Here is a 16,960-nt window from a genome sequence, read left to right as displayed (position 1 = left end):
TGGATATTTTGTTCACTGTAAGCATTACTGTAACACTTTTTCTGTTCTATTACTGTATACTGTGTTTCTACTGTACTTCCTTTAGTAAACAGTAAGGAAAAAAAACTGATTTGCTTTTTACTGAAATGTGTTTGAATGTGAACATTATTGTAATGTACATGTGGACATACAGTTCCCAACCAAGAAATTTAGTGTAAAAGGTGAATTGCATGTTTTGCATGCAAATACCTGAAACATAAGTCTATGCAGTTTTTATAATGTCAACAATAGCCAGTATTTTGAAACCTGGTGTACTTTGATTGACTGCATGTACCTTGTGAAGTGAAAACAAGTGTTATTCTTTGACAGAATAATTTCATTTTGAGTCAGATTTCCAGTGTTTTGGTAAAGTCAGTGTGTGCAGAGAAACATGTGTTCTGTCTTGAAATGGAGAGTTAGTATATATTTAACAAAATGTGTTTTTGAGAAGAAAATTATCCATTTAGCCAATTGTGTTTTGTAGATGTCAGTCTGTGTTAAGAGTTTAGAAAAAGTATCCGAAGTATGGGTAAGCGCTTGTTAGCGATTGAAAAAAACTGTAATAGGACATTTGACACAGCACAACCTCTCCCAAATCCCAAATGTCTATAAACAGCTTTCCAAGCATCAGTCATCAGTGAGATACTCGCACATAAGGAGGATAGACAACAAACTAAAGACTGAGAATGTATGGAGATATCAACATGGGCTTATTTCAGCATATCTGAGCGAAAAAAAGACACAATTAGTGAACCAAATGTTAACCAAACTGAAACTTATCCACCACTATACAATACAAATAAAATGGATAGAAATGCCATTCTCATTCAAATCAACGTAGCAAAATGGTCAGCGCGACAGCCATTTTCATGAGTACCATTGCCATTGCAGAGGCACCTGATTGGACGAACGCTTCACGCGTGGGCTGTCGCTCCCAGATTTGAAAACGTTTGGAAACTTTTGCATATTTTACAAAAATTGTTCACCGAAATGTGCTTCTGAAAACATTTTAAGGCAATGAATAAGCTGGGCAGTCTTCATTTTCAGTGTTGGAATGTAACTAAGCACATTTACTCAAGTACTGCACTTAAGTACAAATTTGAGGTACTTTATTTGAGTCTAACCCTAACCCTCTGCTACATTTTAGGGAGAAATGTTGTACTTTTACACTACATTATCTGACAGCTTTAGTTAGGAGTTACTTTACAAATTACTGTAAAATTTTTGCACACAAAGCCCATTTATGTAGTTTATAAAATAGGCAGTTTTATTATAAATGAAATTAGCCAACAATATAACGGCCTACAAGTCCAGCGTAAATGATTAGACCATTAAACACACAACTGTTTGGATCCTTTACACTTTCTAAAATGGGAGGACTTTTCTGCATAGAGAACTTTTACTTTTAATACTTAAAGTACATTTTCCTGATTCCTTACGTAGTTATACTTAAGTTACAATTTCAATGCAGGACTTTTAATTGTAACAGATTAACAGTGTGGTATTAGTACTTTTATTTAAGTAAAGGATCTAAATACTTCTTCCATCCCTGTTTAGATCAACAACGGTCAGTTTAAAAGAAGTTTTCGAGTTCAACAACAACCTTTTTCTATGTCCACCTCCAACATTTAACACAGGACTGGTAGTTGTCTCCCACCTACGGAGAACAAAGAGACACTGAGGAACCATATGACTTCAACCTGAACCCAAATCCTGGATAAAGAGGTTCAGTAAATGTGGTGTTGAAGGTGTGGAGGTGGATCAGTTGGTCAGATGAGACTGTGTAGAAGGACAGAGTGCCAGCAGGACAATCCACATACACTGCTACTCTGTGAGAAACAGAGACAGAGGAGAAGGAAGGAAGGACTTTTTCTCTGTTCTTGTGACAGACAGAGTAACCATCATCAGAGCAATTCAGACTCCAGGACCGATAATTCACTCCAAACATACAGTCAACACTGGGTCCTCTCTTGGTGACTCCTTTGTAACTCACTGCTACGCGAACTCTTCCTCTCCACTCGACCTCCCAGTAACAGCGACCAGTCAGACCATTTCTACACAGCAGCTGTTTCCAGAAGTCAAACCTTTCTGGATGAACTGGATATGGCTGCTCCTCCTCCACATATGTCACCTTCCTGTTGTTTTCAGACAGGTTTCTGTTCACTGTGTTTGTGTCCACTATGAGTTCACAGAAATCTGATGGAGAGAAAGAGACACAGCAGCAGTTTACCATCAGACACATCGGAAGGGTTTATTACATGTTTGTGTGCTAACGTTGTTCATTTCTATAAAGTTTAATGACACGTCAGTAATGTTTTAATGTCAAGTTGGTATAACACAAACATCTCAAACAATGCCAACGTTGCATTAAAAAATATCATAATTTACCAAATGAAACAACATTCACAAAGACTCCTTCATGTGTCATGTCAGACCTGTGCACAACCCTTCAAATAAAGTGTTACCCAGCTTTGTATTTAAAGAGAAACTGACTGTGTGTTGGTTAGCCGTCATTAGTCAAATTGAATCCAAACTTACACTTCTTCAGGCCAGGTTTTAACCTTTGCTCTCCACCATGGTCCACCCTGAAGGAAGAAACATAGAATGAATTTCTATCCAAAATGAGTCCTAACTGCTGTTAAACATGAAGCAGTCTTCCTTCTATTGCCAGAGTGACGGAGAAACAGGCTGAAGATAGGAATAAGAAGCAATAAGAAGTCCTTCATGATATTGGGCTAGAGCAGAAAGACATGACATTAGAAAAAATTAGAGGCACTTGCAGTGTATGAGCTATTGTTGTCTGTCCATACCTGAGAGTGTCCAGTCTCCAGTGTGGATTCTCCAGTCCAGTAGACAGCAGCTTCACGGCTGACTCTCCTGGATGATTGTAGCTCAGGTCCAGCGCTCTCAGATGGGAGGGGTTGGCGCTCAGAGCTGAGGCCAGAGAAGCACAGCATTCTCCTGTGATCAGACAGCCTGACAGACTGGAATAAGAAGGACAATTTTACAGATGTTGACCATCTTCTTTGATATGAACCTAAAGCAGAATGAGCAAGACTTTGAAAATCAACTGTTTAACAATCAGCTTAATACTGACCTGAGAGATTCCAGTGTACAGTATGCGCTCTCAAGTCCAGCAGACATCAGCTTCCCTCCTGAATCCTGCAGTTCGTTGTTACTCAGGTCCAGCTCTCTCAGACTAGAGGACTGGGAGCTGAGAACTGAGGACAGAGCTTCACAGCTTCTCTCTGACAGGTTACAGCCACTCAACCTTGAAAGAAATGTTCACAGTGAATGGCGAAGAACATGGTGGATTTTATGAGAGACGAAGAGGATTACTTCTCAGACAGTCAGACTGCAATCACTCAACAGCCCGAGGACGTGAGGATGAGAGCCAACACAAACTGGAAGTGTGAGTGTGGGGGAATATGCCAACCTATGCCGACTGAAATAGAGTGTCTGTGCTGTGGCGAGTGGGACAAGGTACTGCCATTGATGACCAGGCTCAACGTGTCAGATAGAGATGAGCGTGCCCGTGTAGCACGTGCAGATTGACGACAGAAGGATGAATCTGGTGCCACATATTTTAATGTTCAAAAAAACTCCATTTCTGTAATTAACAGAAGAAAGACCATATAAGTTGTACTGTAGTGTCACAAGTCTAATGGCGGCCGACGTTAACAGACGCTTTTGCAAAACTAAAACACAATTATAAAACCAAAATGTCCCTCAGCACATTCTCAATTGAACACAAAATACCCTGCATCATTACAGCTGCCCCAGTTACATGCTATACAGTGATTCTAAACACATCAATTTAACAGATTATATTAACAACATTTAATAACATCTGGCACTGAATAACAAAAAGGAACCCAATCATAAATGCTCACACAACACGCCAGCCCAACAGATACACACGGACTTCACCAGCTAGCTAACAGCAGTGCTAACGTTTGTGATGCTAACGTTTTAAACTATCACAACACACGTCAAGAAGGCTACTTGCTAAATTAACAACACTACATATGATCATGTTTTGATTCATACTGTTATTTACCTGTAATTAACAGAAGAAAGACCATATAAGTTGTACTATAGTGTCACAAGTCTAATGGCGGCCGATGTTAACAGACGCTTTTGCAAAACAAAAAAAAACTCACGTTAGTTCTGGTCCTAGCGTTCATCCTGCCATTTATTGGTCAATGTCGCCGCCTAGTGGCGAGGAGTGCAACTGACTTACACACTGCTAGACAGTCTTTGCTGTAACTACATGCATTTTAAAATAACAAAAATAATGAATAGGCGAGAAACTAAACTGTTCTAAATTGTATGGGGGGTCCTATGAACAACGTATATTCAATATTAACATAATAACCTCAAACACTGGCGCCACACCCGCAGTACGTTGTGTCACAGCTACCGAGGATTTCTTGACGTCGATCCATCCTGCAGTCCTCAACTTTTTTTTCTGTGCGATAAAGACAACTGGGAAAAATGCCGAATGGACCCAATAAACAGGGTCCACAGAGTAAGTGATTACTGTAAACGTGACGCATAGTTATTTTACGGGAAAGATCGACCCATATTAGACCTGTACTCACACAGAGTTGCTGCGTGATATCTCTGCGCCAAGTAGCAGTGTTTCGGCTGTAGGCTACTTCCACCCAATATAGTCCCAAATAAATATCTGCCTAGGAAATCGTCTAGTCTTAATCTGCATTGCTATTTGTACTCGTTGTGAATACACAGGCCATAAGAAGTAATTAAGTTGTTTTTTGTTGTTGTTGGCTCACTTTTAATCACAACATGCTAACCGGCAACAAAGGATTCCATTGACTACGCTAAGCTAGCGACAATGCATGCACTGAGACAAAAATGCATTTGCCCACCTATATAAATATAGAGGAGATGGTGAATAACCCTATTTCAACATTCCTTTAAAAGTCTTAAGGTCTTAAACGGTATTCAGATTTTTTTTTGCCTGTGTTTTGCTACACACTGTCATGAAGACAGTTTTTAAAAGTCTAATAGATTTAAGAGATTTTTAATTTCCCATTTCATAAAACTACAAAACCACTGTGACGCTTTAAATCAGCTTAAAGCCGCCTGCACATAAGAGGTAAACCGCGAGGTTTGGACGCAGAGCATATTGCAGGCACAGAGGCAAAGTGTAGCACAGGTATACGTCATCATTGGTTGGTCTGGTTTTGGTTGCGCCTTGAAAGGTCAGTGGGAAACGAGGTCAAAGTTGAAATAATTAGAACTTTGAGTGCAGTGCTCAGTGGCAATTTTGAGCGGTGCGCCACGCCAAGACAACTTCTCCAAGTTGTCTTCACGGCTCTCCCCATAGAAAAACAATGGCACAGCCACCGCAAAGCAGTTTTACCACAGATCATGTGTAATTGGCTTAATACTGACCTGAGATTTTCCAATGTACAGTATGGACTCTGAAGTCCAGCAGACAGTATCTTCACTCCTGAATCGTGCAGGTCGTTGTTACTCAGGTCTAACGCTTTCAGACTAGAGGACTGGGAGCTGAGAACTGAGGACAGAGCTGCACAGCTGCTCTCTGAGAGGTTACAGCCAGTTAACCTGAAAAGAAAGAAATGTACACATTTGACAACATGTTACAGTTTTTCCAATTGCTAAAACACAATTTTGCAAACTAGGCTGGTTTTATCAAAATACTTAACACAATTCACAAAACCACACACCCAAACTGCAAAATACCTCATCTGCAAAAAGAACCACTACAACCAAAACTACATATATAATTATCAAAATCAAACGTTTGCACCAAATGGCACACACTTCATTCATATTACCAGATTTTTGTCTATCCTACTACACACTGTTGGGCATAATGAAAAGCACTCTCATCTTTAGTATGCTTTGCCATAAAAAACTAAAATAGTTCAAATTGTAGAAAATTCTTCAGATTGTTCACATGCACAGAAATATTTGCAGATACCCACACATGCTGCTGAAACATTTATTTTTTTATTTTTCACCAAACAAGTCAGTGCAACATAGGCACAGCAGATATATTTACATTGGACTGAACAAAAATATGCTCCTAAAAACAGTAAACTGAAAAAGAAAATTGCAGAAAAAATGTGCAGAAAAAATATATAGAAAAGAAAAGGTGCTCACCTGTGGTCTTTTCATAGTGCTTACTTCCTAATTGAAGTGGTAACAATTAACCATTGAGGTGTTTGGCCAGGTGGCACATATATTGGCCAGTTAGCTCATGTAGTGTCATTTTGAATGGCAGTGTTTTGAAATGGCAAACATGTGACTTTATGTCAGATTGTTGTCTTATGCAGAAAAAGAGCCATTTTGAATTGCAAAATGTGTGTAAAGCAGAAAATGTGTTTAGACTTTTGGAGACTTGAGAAGAGGTTTTGTTCTCTGTGTGTCAGTTTAAATAATTGTGCTATGCATGTCATTTTAGTGTGTTAGCAATTGAAAAAAACTGTAATGTGATTGAGAGCCATGTTTTCAGTTATACAATCTTTTCATTTTCTCTGCATAATGATTATCATTTTTGTGTTTATCTGTGCATGTTTGTATTGGTCAGTCATCCTTAACAGATATCTAAGTAATATAAACTACTGGTCATAAAAGTTAATCTGATTTTACCTGTGTTTTGTTGCACCCTATTTTTAAGATAGATCATGTGTAATTGGCTTAATACTGACCTAAGATTTTCCAATGTACAGTATGGACTCTGAAGTCCAGCAGACAGAAGCTTCACTCCTGAGTCCTGCAGGTCGTTGTTACTCAGGTCTAACTCTCTCAGACTAAAGGACTGGGAGCTGAGAACTGAGGACAGCGCTTCACAGCTCCCGTCTGATAGTTTACAGCCAGTCAGCCTGAAAAGACATGTACACTTTTGACAACAATGCTCTTAATATTTAATGTTATTAAAGGTGCAGTAAGCGTTGCTAATCCAATACACTTTTTGTCAAATTCAGTGAATCTCTCCCCATGGTCACCTACTGTATCTCTCTGTAACTGTAACTCCAGTGTTCCTACACAGCCCTGGGTGTTGGGGGCTAATGGTGTGTGTGTGTGTGTGTGGGGGTGGTATATTCAATTCAACTCACTTTATTTGTCATTTCACTGAGTAGCTGCATATAAGAAAGTTGTTTCTCATCAGTCACAGTCCAAATTAATAAAACTGAAATAAATACTTATAGATAAAAGGAAAAGAGGAAGAGTCGTGTTAACGTCAGGAAGGGGTTTCAACGCTGGACAAACCTGAAAGATTCCAAAGGAAAACAGAAGAGGTTACTGTCTTCCTGATGGACAAGTGAGTAAAGTTAACTTTGCTGTTTCACTGTTAGCTGTTTTCAATAGGTTAGTTTAACCTTGTCCGTTTGTTGAAGTTGTTTCGTAGGAACTCTGGTGATTTCCACCCCTTATGATTAGATTCTTTGTGTTTGTCTGAGCATGTTTGTGTTGGTCTGTCAGCCTTAACAGAGATGTCAAAAACAAAAACCACTGGTCTTGAAAGTAAATCTGATTTGAGAAGACATTGTTTTTTCATGTCCAATTTTATGAAACTCTTCAAACCCACTGTGAAACTTTACAATCAGCTTAATACTGACCTGAGAGTTTCAAGTGTACAGAGTTGATTCTCCAGTCCAGCAGACAGCAGCTTCACTCCCGAATCCTGCAGGTCGTTGTTACTAAGGTCCAGCTCTCTCAGACTAGGGGACGGGGAGCTGAGAACTGAGGACAGAGCTTCACAGCTTCTCTCTGAGATGTTACAGCTAGTTAACCTGGGGAAGGAATAGCAAAAAACACAAACAAATATATTTAATTTGTTATGTATAAAATTAAGAGTATTTGAAATTGTTCATATACTTATATCCACCTACAGAGCTTTGTTGGAGGCTTTGACCACGGGTAGCAGCCTCAGAATAGCCTCCTCTGAAGCAGAGTATTCATTCAGGTCAAACACATCCAAATGTTTTTCTGATGACAGTAAGATGAAGACCAGAGCTGACCACTGAGCAGGAGAAAGTTTATCTGTGGAGAGACTTCCTGATCTGAGGTACTGTTGGATCTCCTCCACCAGAGAATGATCATTCAGTTCATTCAGACAGTGAAACAGATTGATGCTTCTCTCTGGAGATAGTTTCTCATTGATCTTCTTCTTGATGTATTGGACTGTTTCCTGATTTGTCTGTGAAGTACTTCCTCTTTTTGTCATCAGACCTCGTAGGAGAGTCTGATTGGTCTCCAGTGAAAGACCCAGGAGGAAGCGGAGGAACAAGTCCAGGTGTCCATTTGGACTCTGTAAGGCCATGTCCACAGCACTCTGGTAGAGATGTGTCGGTGTAGATCTGTCTTTAAATGGATTAGACCACCATTTTGCTTTTAGCAGCAGATTCACACCAGAGTTGGTGAATGTCAGATGGACATGAAGAGCTGCCAGAAACTCCTGAACACTCAGATGGATGAAGGTGAACACCTTGTCCTGGTACAGTCCTCTCTCCTCTTTAAAGATCTGTGTGAACACTCCTGAGTACACTGAGGCTGCTCTGATATTGATGCCACACTCTGTCAGGTCTGATTCATAGAATATCAGGTTGCCTCTCTGAAGCTGCTCAAAAGCCAGTTTTCCCAGAGACTCAATCATCTTCCTGCTCTCTAGACTCCAGTGTGGATCTGTCTCAGCTCCTCCGTCGTACTTGACATTCTTCAGTTTGGACTGAACCACCAGGAAGTGGATGTACATCTCAGTCAGGGTCTTGGGCAGCTCTCCTCCCTCTCTGGTCTTCAACACATCCTCCAGAACTGTAGCAGTGATCCAGCAGAAGACTGGGATGTGGCACATGATGTGGAGGCTTCGTGATGTCTTGATGTGGGAGATAATTCTGCTGGCCTGCTCCTCATCTCTGAATCTCTTCCTGAAGTACTCCTCCTTCTGTGGGTCAGCAAACCCTCTGACCTCGGTCACTATGTCAACACACTCAGGAGGGATCTGATTGGCTGCTGCAGGTCGTGTGGTTATCCAGAGGCGAGCAGAGGGAAGCAGTTTCCCCCTGATGAGGTTTGTCAGCAGCACATTCACTGAGGTGGACTCTGTTACATCAGTCAGGATCTCAGTGTTGAGGAAGTCCAGAGGAAATCTACACTCATCGAGACCGTCAAAGATGAACAAAACCTGGAACTCTTCAAAGCTGCAGATTCCTGCTTCTTTTGTAATACTAAAGAAGTGATGAACAAGTTCCACCAAGCTGTACTTTTTCTCTTTCAGCACATTCAGCTCTTTGAAAGTGAATGGAAATGTGAACTGGATGTCCTGATTGGCTTTGTCTTCAGCCCAGTCCAGAGTGAACTTCTGTGTTAAGACTGTTTTCCCAATGCCAGCCACTCCCATTGTCATCACTGTCCTGATCGGTTCATCTCTTTCATTCGAGGCTTTAAAGATGTCTTCTTGTCTGATTGTTGTTTCTGGTCTGTCTGGTTTCCAAGATGCTGTTTCAATTTGTCTGGCCTCATGTTCATCATTGACCTCTGTAGTCCCTCCCTTTCTGACGTAGAGCCGTGTGTACATCTGATTCAGAACTGTTGAGTTTCCTGCTTTAGCAATCCCCTCAAACACACAGTAGAACCTTTTTTGTAGGTTGGATTTGAGTTTTCGCTGGCACTTTGAAGAAGAGTCAAGAGTCTCTGAATGAATAAAACAATGAAATCAATAAGGGGTTGTTACAGTGAATGTGAGTCATTAAATCTATTGATCTCATTTTAGAACTAGGTCCTGAATAGTGTAAATATTGGAAAGTTACTTAGTATCCTTCAGCTGCAACACCTGATAAATTGTTGAATGGGGAATTGAATCGGACAGCTCTTCTAGGCTTTCCAAATGTTATCTGACCTAATTGTTTACATTCTGATAGTGAAACAAGTCATTTCACTCAAAACTATTTATATATAATTATAAATATATAATTAGAGTCGCAACCATGGTTTACGTTAGCCGTCATATACCCGGTTTTTGCCGGTAGCATGTGTAGTTGTCTGGCAGATGAAATTATCAAAGGTCAAAATGTCTGTTGGAAATATGCCAAATAAATGAATGAATGAATTAATAGTATTTTAAATCAGTAATGTGTAAACCAAATATTTTCCGTCATTGACAGAGACACTGTGTCATCTGTAGCTCATCCTCTTAGGTCATGTTTTTGTTTCTCATCTTTTTCAGTTATATTTTGGCACTTCCTGTTTTTTTTTGTTACTTACTGTCTTGTCTCGTTCCAGATCCCTTCACTTACAGTATTTCTTTGCTTTCCCACCATGTGTGATTACACCTGTCCCCGCCATAATGTGTTTCACTTATGTCTAATTGTCTACCCGGCCCCAGTGTCACCCTTTTTCTAGTCAGTCGCCAGATCGTCTTTGTGCCAGCATTCCAGCCTTATTTCTAGTGTGTGTTTGCTAGTGTTAGTGTAGACCTTTTGCTATACCCCTGATTTTGATACCTTTGCCTGTAAGTATTTGAACTTTGTTCAAATAAACTACTCAACTCAATGTGTTCCACCATAACTAAGATAATTACAGCCTGTTTTTAACTGGTACCGAGAATGTTAGTTTCATTCATTATTAAGATGTATTTATAATTTTGACAAGGCAGGGAACAGTGTAGTTTTCAAACTATGATAAATGAAACTGGTTATATGCATTTCTTTACTTTGTGTTTAAATGTAGGCTATTATATGGCTATTTAAAACATATGTCTGGTCATTGTTCAATACGGCTGGAATTCTGTAATATTAATGCCCATATTGACACAGTGGCCGAGACGGTTCAACAGAAATGCAAGCGCTACAACACAAATACAAAAGCCACAACACAAATGCAAAAGCCACAATACAAACACAAAAGCAACGAAAACAAAAGTAATATTCAAGAAATCTATTCAGCATGCCTCATGAATGCACATGTGAAATGTTACACAAGTGGACATCGGTGTGCAAAGAACCCCCATAATTTTCAAAACAAATTCCAAAAACTGAGCTGACACTGCTGCGTAGACGGTCACTTCCGTTCAAGATAATTCCGTTGTAGCTTTTGCATTTGTATTGTGGCTTTTGCATTCATGTTGTAGCTTTTGTATTTGTGTTTGCATTTCTGTTGAACCGTCTTGGCCACAGTACATTGGCCATAAAAAAAGCACTCAAGCATAAACCCTGGCTGCAACAGGAGCGATGCAGTGGGCTCAGCAGAGCCTATGACACAAAACACAATTTTAACTAACTTAGTTGTGATTGGCCAGAGAGCCCAGTCCCGGAACACATATGCAAAATGTAAAAATGTTTTCAGATGGTCCACCAGATCAATATGGCGAAGGCTAACAGTATGCTAGGTGGCCAGTACACCACTGGAGCGAAGTAAAAACAAAGTAGGATGTTGGCGACATACCACCTATGTAAACAAATGCTGGACATCTTGACATCTGTGTTAGTCCCGCCAATGGCGCTGATTGGAAAATCGTTAGTTCCCTGGCGGCGCTCATTGGTTCGATTGTTTTATACTCTGTCATTCCTGCTTCTTCCTTTTGGTCCTGCAAAGGAGAAAAAAAGCGAGTTACACAAAATGACAAAAATAGTGATTTGTTGCATTGTGTCAAAATGTTACTCTTTCAGCATGACTTATGCGCTTATGAAGAGATTTGTTCCTCACCAGTTTCTTTAGCACTTCATGGACAGCGTCATTAATTGCATGTTTGTGCATCTTATAGAGTTCTTCTGTCTCAGTTGTACACTCTGTTGTACACAACATAGAGTAAATGTGTGACATTAGAGGCATCTCAAGCTTATTATAATTCTGTGTCAATGCAGTTTTAGAAAGTGAAGAAGTTTCCACACCAAGGGCAGGGGGCCTTTCTTTGGGTTTATTGTCCCAGCATCTCTTCATCAGTCCTGTCAACTCTGCCAACCCCGCAGCCTGGCCCCTGATATCGTCCAGCAGTGGACGCTGTCCCTCCGGGATGAGAAGTTGCACTCTGGTGGGCTTCGCATCTACATTGGAGGAATGATTAAAAATGGAATGATTAAAAATGCTATCAGAGTGGCCTTGAGGTTAGTGAGACCTCGGAAATACCTGAAAAGACGGTCTGGAATGATGCTTATATTAAGGTTCAGGTAAAATTTTGGTAAATGGGACAACTATGCTAACTGCTGATTTAAATGTGTACCTGCATTGTAGCATTAAAAATCAATCTTTGTGTGAGTCATCTGATATTGATTAATAATATCTGAAAATCGATCTTTTAATATATGCCTTTTCACCATGGATGTATAAGTAAAAAATATTTGAGGGTTGCTTCTTACAATTTACATAATTTACACACATTTTCTGGGAATACCTTTTATATCCAAGCAAAATTGCCATTGTAACTGAAATTTCCACAACCTAATTGATATCAAATCGAAAAATGTAATTGAATTGGGACATTTATGAATCACAATCAAATCCATTTGGGAAGTCATTGGTGATACCCGGCCCTAATGGGTAATCCTCAAAGCAACAGAGGATTCACCACAAAGTCTGACACTGGACAAAATAATGTGAACTTGAAAAGCACATAAAAGTTTGAGATGGCACTCTATAGTAATATTTTAAACATGCAGAGGAGTTATTTTTGATGGTTTCCATACCGTGTTCTTTTCTTCCGTATCCTCTATTTTCTTTTCCTAGATCCATTCCTTCTGTATGTTCACATGCATTACTTCCTGTATTACTTTGTAGTGTTTTGTTTGTCTTTCTCTAGCTTTGCTTCCTGTTGAGTCACTAATGTATTTCACTTTTTCCTCTTCAGCCAAATGAATCATGTTAGTATTCTCTTGTTCAGTGTTAGATTGTCTGTAGTTTCCTCCAGTTATTTGTGTTTCTAGTATTTCTGGATTTTCCCTTTTGCCTCTCTGGTTTTGGATCCATCTTAAACCAAGTTTAACTAGCTGAGCACTGCCAAAACCTTTCTTGGTGAAGCTCGCACTTCAGAATTTCTGTTCCGTGTATGCAAGTAGTCAACATAAATATACTTTTTTTTTTTAAACATGTTTTTCTTTGAGAAAACGAGTATTGGTCACAGATATTCAACATACATAATTTTTTTATTTTCTTTCCCCCCACCCATCCCCACCATGCTGCCGGTGCAAAAAAATAAATAAAAACAAAAAATTAAAAAAAATTCAATAGTGGGAATAAACTCGAAAAGCACACCTCCAATATTACAGTGAAAATGTTACATGCATAAAAATATAAAAGATTGAAATAATAACAAAAATAATAAAATAAAAACCAAAAATGCGTATATATCCATATATACATGTACATACATACACACACAACAAAATAATAAATAAGAGAAAAAGTGGATATTCAAGACAGTACAAGTAGGCTATACGCCTTCTGTGATTATAACTACACATGTTTTCTGAGGTCCCTGAGTCTCCAAGGGGGCACAAGCACAAACACAACAGGATTTATTCCTGCTTAATTTTCAGTTTTGTGGGAAGACTTCAAGTTTCTCAAAATAAAATAGTAGAGGGGCCCATGTATCATGGAATTTTTGGGTCAACCCTCTAATGCAATATTTTATCTTTTCTAGCTTAAGGAATAGGATCAAGTCTTTCATCCAGGAGGAGGCTTTGGGTGGATGTGCTGATTTCCACTCCAAATAATATAGTTTATTACAGGACCAGAACATATGGGCCAGGTCGGCCTTAGCGACCTGACAACGTTCACATGTTTCACTTACATTAGAATATATCTTAGAGAGTCTGACTCTACTATAATGGATTTGATGGAGAACCTTGAACTAAATCAAGCCAAGGCAGGCACATGAGGTGGACCCATTTACTCTAAATAATGCACCATCCCAGGTTGCGTTTGAGATATTTATTCCAAGTTCTTCCACCCAATCTGTTCTGAGCTTATCGAGCGATACTTTATTGAGTGGTGTGATACTATTATAGATTTTTGAGATGAGACCTCTGGCTCATGGGAGTTTGTAGAATGATATCTATTCCTTTTTTTGGAGGTAAATTAGGAAAGCATGGGCTAATGGTACAAACAAACTGGCGAATCTGAAGATAGCGGAACAGGTTAGAGCGCTGTAAGTTAAATTTGGAGGAAAGAGCATCAAATGTAGCAAAAGTTCCATCTATGTAGAGATCACTGAATTTACTTAATCCTGCCCTCTGCCACTGGACAAAGACAGGATCTAATTTGGCTGGGAGAAAGACACGATTATTGCAGACATGATTAAGAGAGAAGTCCGTCAGATTGAAATTTTGTCTAAATTGTGACCAAATTTTTAAGGTGGAGATTACAATAGGACATGAGGAGTATTGTTTAGGAGCAAGGGGGAGCTTTGAGGTAACTAATGCAGGGAGTGATGATGATATACACGCATCAATTTCTGGTTGGCACCAATCAGCATCTGGTCTTTGAATCCAATAAACTATTTTTTGTAAGTTTGCTGCCCAATAATAATACATCAGATTGGGCAGGGCCATACCTCCCTCTGTTTTATGCCTCTGAAGGAATATCTTACGAATTCTAGGATGTTTGTTACCCCACAAGAATGAAGACAGCAGTTTATCAACAAGTCTGAAGAATGTCTTTGGGAGGAAGACTGGAATACGCTGAAAGAGATATAAAAACCTCGGCAATATGTTCATTTTAATACACGCTATTTTGCCTGCTAGGGATAGGTTCAGAACACTCCACTTCTGAAGGTCGCATTTAAGATTATTTATCAGGGGAGTTAGTTGTTGATTGGAAAACATTCACTCTTTAAAAAATGTAATTTATATCCTGAAAACCTGTCAAATCTGTGTAGCATATTCACGATGTCAGAGGCAGATGACACTGGGTCTGAGATGTAAAGCAATAAGTCGTCCACATATAAGGACACTCTATATCCTAACTGTTTTCTGTAGATTCCCTTAAAGCGATGTGAGGTTTTCAGCATAATGGAGAGAGGTTCGATAGCTAAAGCAAAGAGAAGTGGACTAAGGCAACAACCTTGCTGGGTACCCCTAGACAGTGAGAAGGACTTAGAACACAATTTGTTAGTAATTACGCCTGCTTTAGGTGATGCATATAACAACTGTATCTAAGATATAAGTTTGGACCCAAATCCAAATCTTCCCAATACCGCAAATAAATAGGGCCACGCAACCCGATCGAATGCTTTTTCCGCATCCAGGGAGACCACCACCTCGGGAATCTCCTGGGATGCGGGAAAGTGAACGACATTGAGGAGCTTGCGTATATTAGAAAAAGAATGTCGCCCCCTAATAGAGCCCGTCTGATCTGACGATATTATGTCCATCATAACAGTATCCAGCCTAATAGCAAGAAGCTTAGCTAGTATCTTAACATCTCCATTCAGAAGTGATATCATAAATATACTTTTATGGGTCATAGGGCACACCAAACCAATGTCACATACCAATCCGAACATCCTGTACCAAAATGGTTCGGAACGAATACACGTACCAATACAGCCCTACTAAAGACACAACAGACACTTACTTCCATATGGTTGTTTCCCTGTGACAATGGACCATAGTAGTATACCATAACTGAAAGACAGACAGAGAGAGTTACATTACATTACAATTGAATGAATGAAGGTTTATTCGGTTACTAAACATAAAACATAATAGAAGTACAGCAAGTTCATTACAAACAAGGGTGGTAACCGAAAAGGTGTAGGCTGAAGCCATAGCTTATAACGCCTACCCTATTTACTATTCATATTATAACAATCACAACCTGGTTGATTGATGGCTTGAGTTTGTTTTCATTTGTAAGTTGATGCTCGTATGAGCATTAGAACATTCAATGACAACAATAAAATTTGTCCCAGAATGTTAGTCCTGTTCAGTGGAGAGTCGGAGTACCTCAGTACACTCTTCCCTGGAAACAATTCCCCCACCTGTTAACTACATTCATTGAGAAAGTAGTCCAATATATTTTCCACCTGACACAATGATCTACATTTGTAGAGGAAGTAGGCAATTCTGATAGATAGTTCCTATATGTCATGATGAAATACCCCTACTTTAACTACATTTATAGATGAAGTAGTACATTCTGATAGATATTTTCTACCTCTAATGAATTACCCTACTTTCACTACATCTATAGAGGAATAGTTCATTCTGATAGATATTTTCTACCTGACAGAATGAGCTACCTTACTTTTAACTACATTTATAGAGGAAGTAGTCCGTTCTGATAGATATGTTCCACCTGATAGAATAAGCTACCCTACTTTTAACTACATTCATAGAGGAAGTAGTCCATTGTTATATGTCCAGCCGTCATAACCAACCACCCACTTTAAAGGACTATGCCACTGATATTTTGACTTCCTGGTGAGACTGAACCTGTGTTAAACAAGTGTGCATAAGTATATAAAGTATATGCCTTACCCGTATATTCCATACGATTTTGGGTAAAGTTGCAACACAGAAGTCACAGTTTTTATTTGGTTCAGTTAGTCAATTCAAGTCATTTAATTTGTATAGCACATTTAAACGAACAACACTTGACCCAAAGTGCTTTACAGGTAGAGCAGGGAAGGCAGAAACAGTATGCCTTAAAGATACATAATCAAGTGTGCAAGATTCCATGAATATAGTTAGGCAAAGGTAAAGTCAAATAATGTAACATAGAATAAAACAACAATGGAACAAAATTTGCTAATACAAAAAGAAGAAGAAGAAAAAAAAGTTGAGTTCAGTTAATTGCTCTGAATCTTAAAAAAAAAGGAATTAAAGGGAGTTAAAATCAAGAGAGTAAAAGCGTCTTCAGGTTTGATTTAAAACCTACAATTGTGTTACAGGATTTGATATGGGGTGGGAGGGAATTCCAGAGTTTGGGGTCTACTACAGAAAAGGCTCGG

At 39.2% G+C, this 16,960-nt stretch overlaps 1 protein-coding gene across 1 annotated transcript in view; it reads right to left on the bottom strand.

The window, feature by feature from the left end:
• Nucleotides 1-1,410: 1,410 nt before the first annotated feature.
• The window catches only part of LOC120564712 (NACHT, LRR and PYD domains-containing protein 3-like), a 29,980-nt gene continuing 14,430 nt past the window's right edge, over nt 1,411-16,960 (bottom strand). The window contains exons 6-17 of the mRNA XM_039809903.1: nt 15,583-15,632; nt 11,904-12,056; nt 11,719-11,801; nt 11,458-11,599; nt 7,908-9,708; nt 7,635-7,808; nt 6,723-6,896; nt 5,440-5,613; nt 3,116-3,289; nt 2,829-3,002; nt 2,557-2,603; nt 1,411-2,214 (exon numbers count right to left, since the gene is read on the bottom strand). Of these exons, the coding sequence (XP_039665837.1) occupies nt 1,676-2,214; nt 2,557-2,603; nt 2,829-3,002; nt 3,116-3,289; nt 5,440-5,613; nt 6,723-6,896; nt 7,635-7,808; nt 7,908-9,708; nt 11,458-11,599; nt 11,719-11,801; nt 11,904-12,056; nt 15,583-15,632 (3,685 nt within the window). The 3' untranslated portion in view covers nt 1,411-1,675. The remainder of the gene's footprint in view (nt 2,215-2,556; nt 2,604-2,828; nt 3,003-3,115; nt 3,290-5,439; nt 5,614-6,722; nt 6,897-7,634; nt 7,809-7,907; nt 9,709-11,457; nt 11,600-11,718; nt 11,802-11,903; nt 12,057-15,582; nt 15,633-16,960) is intronic.

Source organism: Perca fluviatilis, chromosome 8, assembly GCF_010015445.1.
Source record: "Perca fluviatilis chromosome 8, GENO_Pfluv_1.0, whole genome shotgun sequence".
NCBI lineage: Eukaryota > Metazoa > Chordata > Actinopteri > Perciformes > Percidae > Perca > Perca fluviatilis.
The sequence above is the reverse complement of the archived record's forward strand: the minus strand, read 5'-3'. Positions and strand labels throughout refer to the sequence as shown.